The following is a 21001-nucleotide window of genomic DNA, read 5'->3' on the forward strand; positions in this document are numbered from 1 at the left end:
ATCAAGGGGGAAAGCCGTTGCTACCCCTCATGGTGGCCCGACACTCACATGGTTATCCACGATCAAGGGGAAAGCCGTTGCTACCCCTCATGGAGTCTCGGCTCTCACATGGTTACCCACGATCAAGAGGAAAATGTCGTTGCTACCCCTCATGGCATCTCGGCTCTCACATGGTTACCCATGATCAAGGTGGAAAAGCCATTGCTACCCCTCATTGCATCTCAGCTACCACATGGTTATCCATGATCTAGGGGGAAAGCCATTGCTTATATGAATCAGCGTGTCCCAAATTTCAATGTTAAATAGTGCAAGGAAATTGGCTGAACTTTTACCACATGGTTAGCCATGATCTAGGGGGAAAGCCATTGCTTATATGAATCAACGTGTCCCAAATTTCAATGTTAAATAGTGCAAGGAAATTGGCTGAACTTTTACCACATGGTTACCCACTTCCGTTTTTTAGGAGAAAACTACTTTAACGAAAAAACATTGTTTACAATTAATGACAAAAATAAAGCCTAAGAGCCTCGCCCACGACACTATACCGTGCTTGTGAATAGAATATGTAATCGATGGCCAAAGAGGTGGCATCTTTATAGACTAGCCAAGAATAACATTTTATAAAAGAACATTCAATAATCGTTTCCCTTTTCTTTCTTGGCGAGCAATAAACTACTGCATCTTAAAGAAGAAGAAAAGTCCACAAGAAAGATAAAAACCACCATAGTCAAATCTTTCCACCTCCTCACCACCATCCTTCCAATCCTTCATCAACACGGTACCAGACCGGCGACAACGAGGAGCTGCCCGATTCCGTCGACCGGAGGAAGAAGGGCGCTATATAGAAAATGACATGCATACGCTTTAATATAATAAGTAAAAGAAATTATGTAAACAATATAATCTTTTAAGTCTCACTCACATAAAAAATGACACTTTGGTTTAGTATAAAAATAATAAAATGTGAATTATTGTAGTACTTTAGGTTTTTGACCATGATAACATAGCCAATGATCCCATCCCCCCTCATTCCTAGTCACTACATAGGAGAGGCATGATTTCTTGAGTTTTAATGCTGATCGAGGAGTGAGGAAATCCCGCGAAGTTCCGCAGAGAGATGAAAAGTCTATTAAGTGCAAGGAACGACTTCTAAGGACGTTGAATGTGAGAAGTTTCACCATGTCACTCTAGAAAATGACATGCATATGATTAAGTAAAACAATATAGGTGAATTCTTGCATTTTGGTCAATCGACACTAGTGAGCGTATCTCGATTCCCAAATTTGTCGTCACAGCTTCTCTTCCGCCTTGCCTTCAGCTGCCTTCTTTTCACTGCTTTAATCATCACCTTCCTTCCCTATTTGTAGTGGCTATCGTTGAATCTATCCACTCATACCCATCATGGCGTCTCGGCTCTCACATGGTTACTCATGATCAATGGAAAAAAGGCATTGCTATCTCTCATGGCATCTCGGCTATCACATGATTACCGACGATCAAGGGGGAAAGCCATTGCTTATCAGAATCACCGTGTCCTAAATTTCATCGCTGAATAGTGCAAAACAAATGACGAAGTTTTATCACATGGTTACTCACTTCTGTTTCTTTAGGAAAAGCCTACTTTATTGAAAAAACAATATTTATAATTACTGATAAAATAAAATCTACGAGCTCATCCTTGCCCACGACGCTATATTTTGTGCTTGTAAATAAAATATGTAACCAATGCCCGAATAGATAGCAGCTATATAGTTTAGCCAAAAATAACATTTTGTAGAAGATAGTTGAGTAATCATATTCTTTTTCTTTCTTGAAGAGCAATAAACTACCGCAGCTCAAAGAAGAAGAAGAAAAGCCACAAGAAAGATAAAAACCACCGGAGTCAAATCCTTCCACCTCCCCACCACCATCCTTCCAATCCTTCATCCACACGGTACCTTATCCTCAACATAAACAAACCCAACTAAATAACCCAATACAAAAACATTTATAATAAATCATTTCACATGAACACGTCAAAAGAATTATTCCCTAAACTAACCCAACCCGTCGACGTCCGTGACACCTTCGCCATCCCAACACAGAGAAATAAAATAAAACCCCACCAGACGGGACGGAAATATCCGATTGGCCCAGCGGACTTAAGAGGGAGAAAACAAAAACGATTGGGAGAATCTGGGCCCACCACTCCCCCCACCCCCCCTTCCTATAAAGCGACCTCCGATACCATCGTCCATGGAGAAGAAAAGCACGGCTGCTACCCAATCCATCCCATCTGCTACCCCTCTCTTCCTGCTCGGTGACGCACCTCTGGTCTCGGGGATGAGGACCTCCATGGCTCTGCTGGCGGCCTCGGCGGCGCTGCTGCTGATGGTGTCGCTGGCGGCGGCGGCGGACATGTCGATCGTGTCCTACGGGGAGCGGAGCGAGGAGGAGGTCCGGCGGATGTACGCCGAGTGGATGGCGGAGCACGGCAGTACGTACAACGCCATCGGCGAGGAGGAGCGCCGCTTCGAGGCGTTCCGGGACAACCTCCGCTACATCGACCAGCACAACGCCGCCGCCGACGCCGGGGTCCACTCCTTCCGCCTCGGCCTCAACCGCTTCGCCGACCTCACCAACGAGGAGTACCGCAGCACCTACCTCGGCGCCCGCACTAAGCCCGACCGGGAGCGGAAGCTCAGCGCCAGGTACCAGGCCGCCGACAACGACGAGCTGCCCGAGTCCGTCGACTGGAGGAAGAAGGGCGCAGTTGGTGCCGTCAAGGACCAGGGCGGCTGTGGTAAGCAAAGCATCCTCGACTCATCTGCTGCTGCTGCTGCTTCTATTTTGTTTCCTTTTTGCAGTATTATCGGTGGATACTAACGGTTTTAAGTGAAGATTCTTGCGACTAGTATATTCCAATCTGTTGCGTAAATTGGGAACTTTGTTAGTCAACGTGCCATGGTTTAGTATACACATGAACAGAAAGCAGGGGAACGTGCAATAATTGGTGCTGTTGAGAGGCTTCACCTAAACGATTTGAACAGTGAAAAGGGGATCTGCGATTCTTAGGCCGGCGTATAATTTCACACAGAAGTAAAATAAAAATTTCTTAAATTTAAATTTATTTTGGTAGGATGTGTTAATTGGTCTCTAGTAGCAGTATGTTATAGTGTCATTCAGGTTTCAGCAATTGGGACACCTTATTTTCGGTATGTGCTTCTGTCAGAGCTTCTGGTATCACTTGCTAGATTCAGTGGTAGTACTGAATGATTTACTAATATGGAAGGTCAGTACAGCTCTGTTAGCATCATCTTCATGAGTTTGGATATACGTAGTACTCCGTATTTTGGAAGTAGGTTCATTGAACATGGACATTAAGTTAGTACTGATATTATTTCACATGATTCCATTAGGCTGTTGGAGTATGCAATGGAGGAAAATTACAAAGTAGTGGCGGTCGTTGTCTAGTTGATAAGCTGGCGGACCCATTTGTCCTGTTATTTGTTGGATGTGGTCTCACCATCCACCTCTGCTATTATTTGACATAAGTCCATTATGCCCTTGGGTACACATCTCCCTCACGACTCTTTGAACGTTTCGCCGTCTGATTGGTAGCATGTCTTCATCTGCAATTTCAAGAAATTTGTACCACTATGTATTGTTGCTCTGTTACTACTTGCCACTTGTATCAGTGCATTGATCTACAACTAAAATCGTTACACAAAGATACTGGAATCTGACATTTGTTTGTCTTTTACAGGGAGCTGCTGGGCTTTCTCAGCAATAGCAGCTGTCGAAGGCATCAACCAGATTGTCACAGGCGACATGATCCCTCTGTCCGAGCAAGAGCTTGTTGACTGTGACACTTCATACAACCAGGGATGCAATGGAGGTCTGATGGACTATGCATTTGAGTTCATCATTAACAATGGTGGTATTGACTCTGAGGAGGACTACCCCTACAAGGAGAGGGACAACCGTTGCGATGCTAACAAGGTATCATCCGTCTTCTTAATTCCCTTCTGAATATTAAGAGTGTGCATCATATTGATTTGCTGTTCCATTTGTGTTTGGGGGAAATTTGCAGAAAAATGCCAAGGTTGTTACCATTGATGGGTACGAGGATGTGCCTGTGAACAGTGAGAAGAGTCTGCAAAAGGCAGTTGCAAACCAGCCCATCAGTGTTGCGATCGAGGCTGGTGGCAGGGCATTCCAGCTCTACAAATCGGTGAGCTTCTTTAACATCACTGTTCTGCGGTAGGTTGATCAAATGAGTAGGCACCAAAAGGTTATTGGAACCTCCTTATTTCCAAAATAGATAGGTATCATTCTGATTGAGAGAGCTTGGGAACATTTTCTCTTAATGGTATGAATATGTTACTCTGTTTGGCCCACGCACCTAACTTCTATCATCGTCTCCTTCACTAAAATAATTTTGTTGTTGTCCTCACCTCAGTTGCAATCTGCAACTACCACCGCTCAATTATGGTTAACTTGGACGCAGCCTGACTCTTGCATGCTTTGACATCATCCATATAATTTGCACCTTTTCTAATCTTCAAGAGTATCGTTTCTATGCGCTCATCATGCCCATCTGTCCCTGCTTTAGGAAGCACTTTTAGTGCACGGGTCACTTTTATGTGTTCACATCTATAACATATTGGATTAAGTGGTCTGAGCTATCACCCACTTCTGCTGGAAATCAATAAAGTAGAACATCAGGTTCTGAAGATGTTTAAACCCTTTTCGCTACTCATTTGATCAAACAGTAAAAGAGGAAATCCAGACTACAAAAAAACAACTCAAATAGCATCTTCAGATAAAACTGTTGTCAATTAGTAAATTCCTCAACGATGTGTAACTAGCATTTTTGAAATCGATGAGTTCGACCTTTCGGAAGCATTTGATTTATACTGATTATCACTTCCTATTTTCTTAGGGTATCTTCACGGGAACCTGTGGAACAGCACTTGACCATGGTGTCGCCGCCGTTGGTTATGGTACAGAGAATGGCAAGGACTACTGGCTCGTCAGGAACTCCTGGGGTAGCGTCTGGGGAGAGGATGGTTACATCCGGATGGAGCGTAACATCAAGGCATCCAGTGGCAAATGTGGTATTGCTGTCGAGCCTTCCTACCCGACGAAGACGGGCGAGAACCCCCCTAACCCCGGCCCAACTCCACCGTCTCCCGCCCCACCGTCTTCCGTCTGTGACAGCTACAACGAGTGCCCTGCGAGCACGACCTGCTGCTGCATCTACGAGTACGGCAAGGAGTGCTTCGCCTGGGGCTGTTGCCCACTTGAGGGTGCTACCTGCTGCGATGATCACTACAGCTGCTGCCCTCATAACTATCCCATCTGCAACACCAAGCAGGGAACGTGCCTTGCGGTAATAGCTCAGACCATTTCATACTGTTTTCTTCAATTAATGTGGTTATGATGTCATGTAAATCTCTAGCAAGTTGACTAGGAGTCTTAGGTATCTGATTCTAACTGGTTTTGTTGCTTCATGAATAGGCCAAGGACAGCCCACTGTCAGTGAAGGCTCAGAGGCGTACCCTGGCCAAGCCTATAGGTGCTTTCTCTGGCATTGCAATTGACGGCAAGAAGAGCAGCGCGTAAACATTTGCATCACGGCATTGGTACAGCCAACGGCCATGGTGATTAAATTCTGCAAATGATCACCTGGTGATCCACGATCGAAGGCGCAGCATGGCGATAGCTATGCTCTCAAGTATCTTCTTTATAATAGATGCTCCTGTACATAATCCTAAAATCGGGTTCGGTCGTTTACAGAACCACCAAATTTGCTTTTGCATATGTATATGTAAAACTCAGCTCATTCCCACGCAGTTTGGAGCTGGCATTGTTATTATGGAATTCATCAAGAAACATGATAAGCAGATTGCAGTATTGATGCATAGTTCTCGTGTATGATGCTTATGTTGCCCGCTGGTCATTTACTTTGCTTTGAATTTTATTGCCGCTGGAATCGTTCGTGTGGAGCTGTTATGGATACATACACTAAAGTTATCTGATTTCATATAGCCTACAGATGCTTGTGCTCTCAGTATCTTGTCAATGTTGAAAATGTGTGGTTATCACAGCAGGGAATCAACATTTCAGTAAACATGCCCTTTACAAGCATTATTTAATTATGAAATGTATTTCATGTTGCAGTATATATTTTATATTGTACTCCTAGACATTTGCCGATTTTTCCAGACACTTGTGAAGCTATTACTTTAAATTTGGCCTACGAAAAAACTTACGAACTTCATAATGAATCTTCTCAACACTTTGGAACGGAGGAAGTACTTTGGATGGACAGATTATCTGTATTTTGCCACCACTGCTGCATTGCATTGCCTTGTCATACAGTCCCTTCATTCCATATTTTAAGTATTTGGCTCGGCTGAGGCTTCCGGCTTTTGATGTTAGGCTCACGTGAGTGGTCTGGATAAGGGCACAACTAGCACCCCTAGATCATATGGATAGGAGTAGCGGCACTTTTTGCCAAGATGATGGATTCATGCATATTGTTATAATACTTTGTAAAGTCCTCGAGAATAATTAATAAAGTGGCCTTATGCATCTCCCAGATGCAGAGGCCGGGGGTCATCCTCCTTTTCTATTTTTTTTTCATATTTTAAGTGTTTACTGTTTAGTACTCTGATATTTCCACTAGAGACGGAGCAAAATATGTGAATTTATACTCTAAAATATGACATACATTCGTATGTAGTTCACAGTAAAATGTCAAAAAAAACTTATATTTAGGGCTGCTGGGAGTAACATAAGGCCTTTTTTACACCACTCTCATAAAATAAGGGAGTTTGTACACTAGTGGCGTAAAAAACGCTCGCTCTTATCTTCTATTTCTTAAATAGTTAAAACCCACTATCTATTTTTCCTTCTCATGCAATCATGCCACACCATCTTCTATTCTTAAATAGTTAAAACCCACTACCTATTTTTCCTTCTCATGCAACCATGCCACATCATCAAGTCATGCATTTGTCATAAATACTTATTTTTTCTAATGTAACCATGCCACATCATCAAGTCATGCATGTGATCATAAGTTATATTGTATGCACTAATCTACACACTATTTCACTAATTTTTGTTATGGGCATAAACGATATATACTTTAGAGCAAATACATGTAGATCATGTTTCACTTTTTTACGCATCTTCTGTCAAATGCTTCATATGAGTTATTGTTCTTAAAATAAAAAACAGAGCAATTCTAATATTTTTTAGCAATAGTTTTTGTTTTACAACATCTATTTATACATCGGTTTATAATGTTTCCTGCAGCAACGTGCGTGGCATCATCTAGTATTATGAAACGGAGAGAGTACTAAATAAGCGACACTTAATATATAACAGAGCAATTCTAATATTTTTTTGCGAGATCCTTTCATCCATTCTTAACTTGTTCATTACATATATAACAGTATACTACTGTTTGTATTGCTTCAAGCCTTGACTACTTTGTATGGAGCTGTAATTTATATGCAAACAATACCTCTTTTCTTTGTGAGGAAACAGTAGTTTATATGGCACCACTTCGTCATCGCCTCTTTGCACTATCGCTTGCCATCATCTTCTCCAATTCTAGTGAACCCCGGTCGCATTCCCCATTGGTTTCTAGTAACAATGTTGCCGCGTTAAACCTTTGTTGTGGTCCCCCCTCTTCCCCTTGGCTTTGCCTCAAGCTTTACCAAAGGCCCACTTGGTTGCTTCATGCCTCCATCTTCTCTAACTCCTACGAACTTCTGTAATTCTTTTGTAACCCCCCCAACAGACACACAGAGAACTCAAAACTTTCACGATTCTGGCGGTGGCTATGTGCCATATTTTAGAGAACAGGAACAACTATCGTAATGGCGAGGCACTGCTTAATCCTCTTCGTGTCGTGGGGGAAAATCAAGGCTTATACTGAATTCATGAATTTATGTAATATCAGCCTGCCAAACTGAGATCCCGACATCAACTCAGAAATGGTCTCCCCCACCGGAAGGTCGGTTGCTGATAAATGTCCACGCTGCAATTTTCTCCCACTCGGGATGAGGTGGCTATGGAATTGTGGTTCGAAATCATCTAGGAGCGCTTGTGGCAACATACCGAGAACATTTGATCATACCAAAAGTCCTGAAGTGGCTGAAGTTCTTGCTGTTTCTTGGCAAAAATGCTGGATTTCAGAAGTTTCAGGTAGCTTCTGATTGTCTGACGCCAATCAACAAGCTACAGTATACTGGCCTAAACAGACCCCCTTTGGTGCCATTGTCCAGGATATTAAGATCATGTGATTTCGGTCATGTAAAACATTTTTGTGTTGAGGCGGCCCATGTCCTTGCAAAATTTGTAGGACATAATGTTGAGTCTAGCTGGTTTAATGTGTTTCCCGACGAGATTAGGACCATTATATGCGATATTCATTTCTGAGCCCAGGATCATCTGCACATAGTTAATAAAAATCACAAACAAATTCAAAAGAATCCAATTTTTTTTTGCATGATAGCTAATTTGGTGCGTGAGGTACACTCCAAAATTCAGATGATTTGGGCATATAAGTAGCTCTCAGCAAAAAAAGACAACATGAACAGTAAACTTTTTTTACAAACTCCAAATTTGTATTTTTTGCTAGAGCTACTCTGAAGTCAAAATGGTTTGAAATTTGGAGCGCACCTCAGGCACCCAAATATCTACCATGCATTTTTTTAATTTGTTTGATTTTTTAGTATTTGTTTTAAAAAAATTATTCAACGCGGGTGCCGATGAGCCTGGATCGTCCATTACATGCAAATATCCATTATATGTAATGAACAAGTTAAGAATGGATGAAAGGATCTCGCAAAAAATAAAAATGAAAGGGTGCTGTTCATTTTTTTTAAAGAGAACTCCTACAAACTTGTGTATGGGACAAAGCCACCTGGTGTGTCTCTTGCCATCTGTGATAGGTGCTATAGCAAAAATAAGATCCATACTATGTGTTGTGCCTCCATCTTCTTGATTAGGTCAGAGATCCATGCTATGAAGGTTGCGGGGCCCAGCAACCATTGCGCCTTTGGAACTGTAATATTCCCTACGGGCTGATCAACGGGCAAGCCAAACTCAAAAATTATACAAGCGCTTGGTTTTCAGGCCCGGTTTTTAGGGGCTATCAAAAAGCCTGTTCTTGGAGAGCAAGATACTCTCCTGGAGAAGCAGTAAGAATTTCTGCCACAAGGAACGGCTGTGATAAGAAACACAAAAATTGTTTCCAAAGTTCAAAAAACGTTCATAAGTTTAAAATTGTCCTCAGATTTTTAAAAAGTTCAGAAAATAAAATATTATGGGACGGAGGGAGTACAATTCTGAAAATCATGAAATTGAAAAAACATGTTTTCTAAAGCTTCAAATTGAAAATATGTTCAAATTTGTAAAAATTCTCAAATTCAACAAACTGTTCTAGAATTTGATTTTTTAATTAAATGTTCTGAAATTCAAGAAATATTCTGAAATTTGTAAAAATTCTTCGAATTAGAAAATATTTTTTTAAAATAGAAATGTTCTCAAAATTTGAATTTTACATGTTCTCGATAGGATTGAATTAACTAAAATGTTCAGTAATTTTTGTTCCAAAATATTTGTAAGAAAACGGCCTAAAATGAAGAACAGAATTTTTTTTCCAGGCGAGACCCTATATATGCAGGAATAATTGAGTGGGACAATAATCGAGTCGGTTAGCCCCGTACTACAGGTGTTACACGGGAAATTGGAAACGGACCTTCTAAAAAAAAGGGAAATAAGAAACACCATGCTGCACCAGTTGCCAGAGAGTAGAACTGCTAGGCGCAATGTACGCTGGATTGCTTCGATCGTTTGTTTTCATTATTTTATATTTTTGTTTATATTTCAAAATATTACAAATATATATTGTTAAATATTAATTTAGTTATTATTTTTAGAAAAATCACCACATTGAAAAATGTTCATGTAATGTCAAAAATTGCTAGCGAAATTTGTAGAAAACGTTCATGTTATTCAAAAAGTTGATCATCATTTTTTTTTCATGCGCTTCAGAAACATGTTCAACATGTAATCAAGAGAATGTTTAACGTGTATTTGAAAAATGTTCAACATGTATCTAAGAAATGTCCAACTGACAACAAAGATGGAAAAAAACCTAATGAAAATTTCTAAAATTAGTCCAAACCAGTCCGTAGAAGCTTCAAATATTTGCTTCTAGAAAGCTACAATATTAGGTCGATCCGTTAGTGAAGCGATAGAGGCGAGACGAGGGTATATCTTGTAGTAACCAAGATATAGCCTATATGTTACACACATAATAGGATCCTCCCCGTTTAATTTTTTTACAACGAAGGCTCCAGAAGAGGCCGTCTTTGAATTAACAAAGCCACCAAGAGACCAGGATTACATCGAACAACAAAGAAAAATAGAAAAGAAAACAGCGAGACGATACAAGGTGTTGTGTAAATAGCTAACAGGCTACCACGAACTACTAGTAAAGATATGGAAGCTAAAGCACAACTACATGTAGATGTTGAAGAAGTCCTCCATATCGAGTAGAGCCCCACGCAGGACACCAGCAAATGCTTAGGGAAGAACCAACCGATAGATGGAAGAGCACCATGTCAGCTCCAAGAGCGTTGGACGACGATGCCAACCTCCTCCACCTTCATAGGGGGCTCCCTATCCCCTCGCCCGACACGAAGGGTGTCGATCCGTCAGAAGGTGGAGATGCCACCTGAGGGCTGAGATCGGCGCCATTGCCAATCGGAAGACCACACCAGGACACCGGCACCAAACAACATTGAGCTCAACGAAGGGAAGCATCAAACTAAATGAGAACTACACACGAGGAGAAGCAAAACTACACAGCGGAGCTGCTGAAGGCCAATCAACAAAGGAAGGAAAACAATCGACGTAGCTAGAGGGCGATGCCAAGTTCACGAATATTAGAGCTGAGCTCATGCCACCCGTGGGGACCCCGACTCATAAGTCATGATCACCGAATGTACGTGCATAGTGATCTCAGAGATCAATGCTCATTAAACACACAAAAACTGAATAACAAGAGCCTTACATCCATTATGCATCGTTTTACTCAGATATGGCCTTCATGACCAAGTCTTCATAAACTCACAGCAAAAATCTTCATCGATAGCGTGAACCCATGCCATCTGCCTTAACCCCACATGCATTCTAACAGGGAAGCGTCCTAGTTCGCACGTTCGGCACCAATGAACTCTTCACCATATTCCTGCTCTTTAATGCGTGGCCAATTAAATTGCCAGTGGCAAGCCAATGAGTATTTTGAATGTACTTGCAAGCAACCCATGTTTGAAACAAGGCAATAACAATGCGTGATATAACACTAAGCATATAAGTTACAGAAAGCTAGTTTTGACTGCAAAGACTTGATCAATCATCTTGTAAAAGCATGCATCATGAGGTTGTAGATATCCATATGAACAAGTTACTGCTATCAATATAGGAAGGGGTTGAACATATCATGTTCAATTATCATGTCAGGTCATATGACTTAGCTCAAATATCACCTTTCTCACCTACACACACACACACACCAAGTTTGTAAACATTGGGCGTAGCCCAAGAGTAGTCATCCAACTGTCCTTGCCCGTGGACACAACTATTTGAATAGTTTTACACTCCGCACAGGTTGCACACTTTGCCCACAAGCCTCAAGGAACACCCGTGTCAACCCTAACTCGCAGTATATTGCATACCCGAGGTAAGCACTGATGTCTACTATGCAACTTTATTCTTGTAGACTATGTTGGGCCTCCAAGCGCAGAGTTTTGTAGGACAATACCAATTTTCCCTCAAGTGGATGACCTAAGATTTATCAATCCGTGGGAGGTGTAGGATGAAGCTGGTCTCTCTCAAACAACCTTGCAATCAAATACAAGAAATCTCTTGTGTCCCCAACACACCGAGTACAATGGAAAATTGTATAGGTGCACTAGTTCGGCGAAGAGATGGTGATACAAGTGTAATATGGATAGTAGATATAGGTTGTTGTAATGTGAAAAATATAAAACAACAAGGTAGCAAGTGTAAAACAACAAGCAAAACGTTATATAAATGCTTGGTAATAAGGCCCAGGGTTCATACTTTCACTAGTGCAATCTCTCAACAATGTTAACATAATAGAATCATGTGATCACCCCTCAACGTGCAACAAAGAATCGCTCCAAAGTTCCTATCTAGCGGAGAACAATAAGATGAAATCAGTGTAGGTAGTAGAACCACCTCAAAGTTATTCTTTCTAATCAATCTGTTGAGCTATTCCTACTAGTGTCACAAACAACCCGAGAGTTCGTACTAGAATAACACCAATGATATATATCAATCAACCCTAATGTCACCTAGATACTCCAATGTCACCTCAAAGAAACTTGGACTCTCATGGACCACATGTTGAAGGATCCATAACAATATAACTTCTATGCAAATATACCGAAACATAACCATTACGTTGTCTTCGTTGTCCAACTTAAACTATTTGATCGAGGCTGAAAATAATTAATGGCTATTCACAATAATAAAATATGTCCAAGATAATATATTTGAATGTGAAAGTTCTCTTTCTTATACTAATCATTCATGAATTGCTCATATGGCCAATACAATGATTGTCAAACTTCAATAGATTTTACTTTTCTAAACCAAATGGGTAACTACTACAAGATATAAAGCACATCATATTTATGATATTTCATTCATTCAAAATTTATTCTTAGGATATAAGTGAAGCACAAGAGCAAACAATCAAACTACTCTCAAAATATATAAGTGAAGATCAATGAGTAGTCAAACAATTAAGTAGATATGCGAGGAATCTCTCTCAATGAAGATTTTCAGCTCTTATATTTTATTTCAAACAACAAAGAAAACAAAAATACACTCCAAGAATAGCACATATCATGTGAACAAATAAAAATTTAGGCTCAACATAGGCAAACCGATATTTGTTGACGAAGAGAAGTGGGATGCGTAGCATCCCCAAGCTTAGATGCTTAAGACTTCTTGAAATATTTACTTGGGGTTCCTTGGGAATCCCCAAGCTTGAGATTTTGTATCTCGTTCAATCCTCTCATATTCCGGTTTCACCTAAGTCTTAAAAACTTCATCCACACAAAACTTGAAAAGAACTCATGAGATATGTTAGTACACATAAGAATAAATCAACACTTCATGTACTGCCAAGACAAGTTGCATAATAATTTTAGAACATTAGGTACCGTATAATATAAATTACACAATTTATATCCACTAATATAAGCCATGAAAACTCTAGGATAAGTATATAACAGAACTATGACAACAAACTGTCCAAATAAAACAGTTTGTAGAAATCTATTTAAATAGTGTACTTATGTAACTCAAACAATTCTGAAAATTTAGGACGTGATAAAGAATTTGTATTAAAGTACTGTGTATATATTTCAGAAACTTTCCACGTTCCAGTAAAATCTGATAATTCGAATACTACTGCAAAAGTTTCTGTTTTTGTACAGCACACATCACACATGTAATTCAAGCATTCTATAGGCAATTCTTGGAAAATTTTTATTGAAAAAAAAGATTATAAATAACATCTAACAGAGAATAAAAATAAAATGATGCTATAAATGAAACATATATCATGTGAACATTAAAAATATAGCTCCAATTAAGATATACCGATAATGTTGGAGACGAAAGAGGGGATGCCTTCCGGGGCATCCCCAAGCTTAGACGCTTGAGTACTCCTTGGATATTACCTTGCGGGTGTCCAATCTTAGGTTCTTTATTCTCCTTATTTACCTAATATCAGTATCTTACCTAAAATTTGAAGACTTCAATCACACAAAACTTAACGAAACTTTGTGAGATGAGTTAGTGTAATAAAGATAGATCATTCACTTAGGTACTGTCATGAAAAGATTCATAATTGTTATCACATGATACCTACTTTATTCTATCATTCCCATATTTTATATCACCAAATATAAGCTATGTAAACATTAAAATAAGCAAACTATGCATGCAAAACAGAATATGTAAAAAACAGAACAGTTTGTGAAGATCTGAATGGACACCATACTTTCCCGACTCTAACAATTCTAAAAAATTAGGAAACCGCAGATAATTTGCATGTAATTGTTTTGTACAAAATTCAGAATTTTTTGATGGCCTAGTAAAATCACATAATTCATATACCTCACGTAAAAGTTTCTGTTTTTACACAAAATCAAACAAACAAGTATGCACACTATTCCAAAGGTTTTACTTGGAACTTTATTGAAACAAAAGCTATAAAACATGATTGCACAGTAGATTAATCATGTGAACACACAAAATAAATAAAGAAAAGTGTTGAGTTGTCTCCCAAAAAGCGTTTTGCTTTAATACCTTTTAGCTAGGCATGCTGATTTTAATGATGCTCGTATAAAAAGTAGTAACTGAGGCATGGAAGAGAGCATCATGAATCACATGACAAGAACATTTAAGTCTAAACCACTTCCTATGCATAGGGTTTTTTAATCAAACAATTAATTGTAACAATAATCATCTTGCATAGGAAGGCAAAACAAGCATGACTTCAAAACTCTGAACACACAGGGAGGAAACTAGATATTATTGCAATTCCTACAAGCATATGTTCCTCCCTCATAATAATTTTTAGTAGCATCATGAAGGAATTCAATAATATAATGATCACATAAAGCATTATTTTCATGATGTACAAGCATATAATTTTTATTACTACCCACACGTGCAAAATTCTTCTCATTCATAGTAGTGGGAGTAAACTCAACAAAATAACTATCATGAGATACGTGATTGATATAATCCTTGTGAAAATTAAAATCATGATAACAAGTTTCATGGTTATCCTTATTATTTATAGCATAGATGTTTTTTGAAGGAAAACTGTAAGGGAAACACCCCACATCGAGGTTTTTTGGGAAATAATAAGAACCTAAATTCGCGCCCGTAGGGACTTGAACCCAGGTGGCTGGGTTGTACATCCACTCCACTAGACAAGTGAGGTAGGCTCACTTCCTTATATAGATAGGAGGCATGAGTTCATCATAATAAATTTGCTCACCAAAACCTGGGGGACTAAAAATAGCATCTTCATCAAATATAGCATCCCCTAGCTTGTGGCTTTGCATATCATTAGCATGATGGATATTCAGAGAATTTATACCAACAATATTGCTATCATTCTCATCATTCAAGGATTTCACATTAAGCATTTACATAAATTATTCCTATAGCAATTGAGCACAATTTTCCGAACCATCATTTTCATAATAGACATTATAGAGTCGAAACAAATGAGGCAACCTAAATCCCATTTTCTGTAGTTTTCTTTTTTATAAACAAAACTAGTGAAAAACAAGATACTAAAAGATTTAATTGCAAGATCTAAATATATACCTGAAAGCACTCACCTCCTCGGCAACTATGCCATAAAAGAGCTTGATGTCTACTACACAACTTTATTCTTGTAGACTATGTTGGGCCTCCAAGTGCAAAGTTTTGTAGCACAGTAGCAATTTTCCCACATGGATGACCTAAGGCTTATCAATCCGTGGGAGGTGTAGGATGAAGATGGTCTCTCTCAAACAACCCCGCAATCTAATACACGAAATCTCTTGTGTCCTCAACACACCCAATACAATGGAAAATTGTATAGGAGCACTACTTCAGTGAAGAGATGGTGATACAAGTGTAGTATGGATAGTAGGTATAGGTTTTCTAATCTGAAAATATAAAAACATCAAGGTAGCAAGTGTAAAACAACGATCAAAATGTTGTATAAATGCTTGGTAATAAGGCCTAGGATTCATACTTTCACTAGTGCAATCTCTCAACAATGTTAACATAATAGAATCATATGATCATCCCTCAAAGTGCAACAAAGAACCACTCCAAAGTTCCTATCTAGTGGAGAATAATAAGATGAAATTGGCGTAGGTAGTAGAACCACCTAAAAGTTATTCTTTCCGATCAATCCGTTGAGCTATTCTAAGTGTTACAAACAACCGTAGAGTTCGTACTAGAATAACAACCATGATACATATCAATCAACCCTAATGCCACCTAGATACTCCAATGTCACCTCAAGTATCCGTGGGTAAATTATGCAACATGCATCAAATAATTTCTGATCTATCATATTCAATCCAACACAAAGAACTTCAAGGAGCACCCCAAGAGTTCTATCGGAGAACATAGTATGAAAACGTGTAATCAAATCCTATGCATAGATCCCCAAAGTCACCGAATCCGCAAGTTGATGCCATAACATATATCAAGTGAACCACTTGAATACCCCAATGTCACTACGGGTATCCGCATGCAAGACATACATCAAGTGTTCTCAAACCAAAATATTCAATCCAACATAACAAGATCTTGAAGGGAAATATTCGATTCATCACAACATGGTAGCGAGGGAATAACAACATATGATCCAACTATATTAACAAGGCCCGTGATACATCAAGATCGTGCCAACTCAAGAACACGAGAGAGAGAGAGAGAGAGAGAGAGCTCGAATAAATAGCTACTGGTACATACCCTCAACCTCGAGGGTGAACTACTCCCTCCTTGTCATGGCCTCCGCCGGGATGATGAAGATGGCCACTGGAGATGATTTCCCTTCCCCGGCAGGGTACCGGAAAGGCTCCAGATGGGTTTTTCAGCGGTATAGAGAGTTGTGGCGGTGGAGCGGAAGTTGTCTCTTTATTTCTGGGGTTTCTGGCATATATAGGATTTTTTAGCGTTGGAATCACGCTAAACGGAGCCATATGGGCCTCACAAGCCATCACGACACGACATAGGGGGCGCCCTGTTGGATCGTGGCCCACAGGTGGCTCCCCTCTAGTGGTTCTTCGCTCCAATATTGCTGATTTCCTCCAGAAAAAGTTATAAAAATGTTTTGGGCGATTCCGAGAACTTTCATTTTCTACACAAAAACTACACCATTATAATTCCGCTGAAAACAATGTCAATCCGGGTTAGTTCTAAATAAATCATATAAAGTGCATCAAAACCATATAAAAGTATTAGAAACATAGGCAAATATGTCATGAATGCTTCATAAATTATCGATACATTGGATACTATCAAGCACCCGAACAATGCCTTTCCCTTGGCGACACTAAACAAAGAGTGCACTCGTTGGTGCCATCCTTCATGATGTACATCATACGAGCCTCACTCAAGACCGTACCATCCATGAGGGCACATAACAGTGTGCCCGGTGTGTGTGAAAACAGCCCATGCTCGCCCTACCAAGCACGACCTCGTATCGAGAGAGTAACTCTGCCTCTCTCGCCACTAGTAATGTGGGCTCTCTGCAAGCATCAACCAAAGTAACCAACAAAGACCCATCCCATAAAGGGGTATCGTAGTCGCACATGCAAGGTTGGAGTAACGGTAGCAACTTAAACCAATCAATTTTCAAAAACAACACACTCACTTGCCTTGGTACACCACTTCTTTCTCAAGTGGTTACCGAGATCAACACCACCTCCCTCGGGCATTAGTGGCAGTCGATGGGGTTTTCGAAAAGTCTTTGAAATCATTTTTTTCCGACAACATGTATATTCCCATCCCTCTTGCATAGCAACTACTTAGCATCCTAACTACTTTTCACCCGCACAACCCTCATAGGAAGGTAGGGTCATACCTAGTGCAAGTATCAACAAGCAAAAAGTAACCGAGGTAACTCACCACGATGGTCACTGAATCATCATGATTCAATGTAACCGAATAAAAGTGCTACATGGCATGCATAAAATGGTATCTTCGACATGGTCAATGGTCCACTTGACTAGTTCGGCAAAGTCTTCGAGGTCTTCACGAGCTTCAAGTCCAACTCCGAGCACTTCGTCTACTTCGTCAACTATCGTGTGAAACGCCCACAATAAGCAACACAACAAGCAGACAAATAAAAGTCTTCTAAAATAGGAGTTATATTTTTCTTGGTCACCTGTGGTCACAAGAAAAATACCTGAAGTGGTACTACTTGAGTTGGATCAACAATAATTTTTAAAAGGTGGAAATGGAGGGATTAATGATTTTATAAGAACTACAGAAAATATTTTAACAAAAATGAGTGGATGCGCCTATTAATTAGGGCCTGATTTTAGATGAATTTAGAAAGTAGTTTAAGTGGATTTGGAGTTGGGCTGATTTTCCTATGATTTTTTGAGAAGACTTAAATGGGAAAATGGGGCTTTTTATTTGGTCAAACCAAAATATAGCATAGGAAAAATGTTAAATAAGGCTATATAAATAAAGAAACATTTTTGGAACATCTAGGAATTTTAATCACTCCATTTGGAGTTGATTTGTGGGTTCTAGGAATTTTAAAAAGTGCCTCCTAGTATCTCAAATTGGAATTTAAATTTGAGAAGTACAAAAAAGTGCGGTGGAAAATATAAAGTTTCACCATTTAATAACATGGAATTTTAGAAGAATTTAGGAGTTTGAATTAATGAATTTGGACAAGTATTAATCTCTCTGGAATTTTTGCAAGTTTCTAAAAAATGGAAAAAAGAAAAGTGCCACCGTGCACTCTCGACTGAAAAGAGCGAGCAGAGCCGGCCCAGGGCACATCGCTTGGCAGCAGGAGGGCCACATCGATAGCGTATTCCTAGAATATGTCACCACCCAAAGCGGTGCACACCACACCGCGCTTCAAACCTGATAGGTGAACCTTGCCCATCAGCAAGAGAGAGGGAATGAAGGGGATAACACATGGGGGATGCATGTCATCACTCTTCTCTAGCCAGATCAGGGAGGACCTCACTGTCGATGTTCCCGGCGGTGGCTCGATGCGGGTGTGGCACCATCGTGCTCATGGCGTCGCCGCACGTCGATTGGTGGCGGAGAGGAGCATCAAAGAACCCTGGTTTGCTGGCGACGAGCGAGCACCGCGGAGGGGGTTTGGGAGAGGGTCACCTCGGTCGTCCCCGACTCCAATCAATGAGGAAGACAAGGGGAAGCACACGAGGGTGGCTAGGAGGATCCATTGGAAGAAAAGGAGGATCAGAGAGAGCATGTACCACGAGATCGATGGTCGTCCGCGACGACAGAGCTCGGGTCTGATCCGAGTGCAGGGGCTCGTGCGGCTGGTGTGGGAGGAGTAGGAGCTCAATTGGGGACTGAGAAGGTGGTCAGAAGGGAGAGAGGGCCGTGGCAGTGGCTTTTATAGACGACCGATGGTGCACTGTAAGAGGAGCTAACGGACGTCCGTGGCAATTGCTGAGAGAGGGAGAGGGAGAGGAGAGAGAGATAGAGAGAGAGAGTAGGGCAAGGTCATAGGCATCTCGCGTGTGAAGCTCGAGGTTAGCCGAACTGGGCGGCGCTCGGCACACGCGGGATGAGGAAGGAAGGAGGAGAGAGAGGAGGGGGCCGACAGGGATGCGTGTCCCGGACGTCGAGGGTGTCTCAGGGGACATGATGTAGAGGCCCGAGGCGGTCGGGGAGTTGATACGGCTCGAACGTATCTGCTTTTCCAAACTCTTTTGCCCTTTGTTTTGGACTATAATTTGCATGATTTGAATGGAACTAACCCGGGCTGACGCTGTTTTCAACAGATTTGCCTTGGTGTTATTTTTGTGCAGAAATAAAAGTTTTTGAATTGACCTGAAAATTTATGGGGAATATTTTTGGAATTAATAAAAAATATTGGCGAAGGAATCAACTAGAGAGGGGCCACCACCTGGCTACATGTAGGGCGCACCCCTGTCTTGTGGGGCCCCTGTGGCTCCTTCGACCTTGTTTCCACTTCTATATATTCCTATTTTGAGGATGAAAAAATAAAGGAAGAGAGTTCATCACGTTTTACGATACGGAGCCGCTGCCACCTCCCGTTCTTCGTCGGGAGGGCAGATCTGGAGTCTGATTTGGGCTCCGGAGAGGGGAAATCGGCGTCGTCGTCATCATCAACCATCCTTCATCACCAATTTCATAATGCTCTCCTCCGTTCGTGAGTAATTCCATCGTAGGCTTGCTGGACGATGATGGGTTGGATGAGATTTACCATGCAATCGAGTTAGTTTTGTTAGGGTTTGATCCCTAGTATCCACTATATTCTGAGGTTGATGTTGCCATGACTTTGCTATGCTTAATGCTTGTCACTAGGGCCTGAGTGCTATGATTTCAGATCTGAACCTATTATGTTTTCATGAATATATATGTGTTCTTGATCCTATCTTGCAAGTTGTAGACACCTATTACGAGTTATGATCCGCATCCCCCAGGGTGACAATAACTGAGATTCTTTCCGGTGATTACCGTAGTTTGAGGAGGTCATGTGTTCACGAAGTGCTAATGCTTTGGTCCGGTTCTCTATTAAAAGGAGGCCTTAATATCCCTTAGTTTCCATTAGGACCCCACTGCCACGGGAGGGTAGGACAAAAGATGTCACGCAAGTTATTTTCCATAAGCACGTATGACTATATATGTAATATATTCCTACATTCATTGATGAATTGGAGCTAGTTCTGTATCACCCTATGTTATGACTGTTGCATGATGAATGCCATCCGACATAATTATCTATCACTAATCCATTGCGTACGAGCTTTCTACATATTGATCTTTGGTGAGGTACTTTTACTTGCTATTGTTACAATCACTACAAAACTGCTACTCTCACATTTGCCACCGTTACAGTTACTTTCAGATTACTTTGCTACTAAATACTTTGCTGCACATATTAAGTCTTTTAGGTGTGGTTGAATTGACAACTCACGTGCTAATACTCGAGATTATTCTTTGGCTCCCCTTGAGTCGAATCAATAAATTTGGGTTGAATACTCTACCCTCGAAAACTATTGTGATCCCCTATACTTTTGGGTTATCAGGAGGCGATTGGGCACCGGTTACAGTGCGCACTTGTAGCACGCTCTAGAGTGCTCATATGGAATGCCATGGCATGCCATTGGCGTTTTTGGCGCGGCCAACT

At 40.7% G+C, this 21001-nt stretch overlaps 1 protein-coding gene across 1 annotated transcript; it reads left to right on the forward strand.

Moving 5' to 3' along the window:
• The first annotated feature begins 2219 nt into the window (after positions 1-2219).
• LOC123428136 (oryzain alpha chain-like) lies at positions 2220-5908 on the forward strand. The gene is made up of 5 exons (XM_045112302.1): positions 2220-2782; positions 3746-3981; positions 4073-4213; positions 4925-5374; positions 5503-5908. Exons 1-5 carry the CDS (start codon positions 2236-2238, stop codon positions 5605-5607), a joined length of 1479 nt encoding a protein of 492 aa, XP_044968237.1. The 5' UTR covers positions 2220-2235; the 3' UTR covers positions 5608-5908.
• Positions 5909-21001: the final 15093 nt, after the last annotated feature.

Source organism: Hordeum vulgare, chromosome 2H (genome assembly GCF_904849725.1).
Source record: "Hordeum vulgare subsp. vulgare chromosome 2H, MorexV3_pseudomolecules_assembly, whole genome shotgun sequence".
NCBI classification, from domain to species: domain Eukaryota; kingdom Viridiplantae; phylum Streptophyta; class Magnoliopsida; order Poales; family Poaceae; genus Hordeum; species Hordeum vulgare.

Excerpts from the sequence above, each read along its gene's own strand:
- LOC123428136 (XM_045112302.1), top strand. The coding sequence starts at position 2,236 with ATGGAGAAGAAAAGCACGGCTGCTACCCAATCCATCCCATCTGCTACC. Across the intron at positions 4,214-4,924 it reads CATTCCAGCTCTACAAATCG|GGTATCTTCACGGGAACCTG; the intron begins GTGAGCTTCTTT and ends CTATTTTCTTAG. Across the intron at positions 5,375-5,502 it reads AGCAGGGAACGTGCCTTGCG|GCCAAGGACAGCCCACTGTC; the intron begins GTAATAGCTCAG and ends CTTCATGAATAG.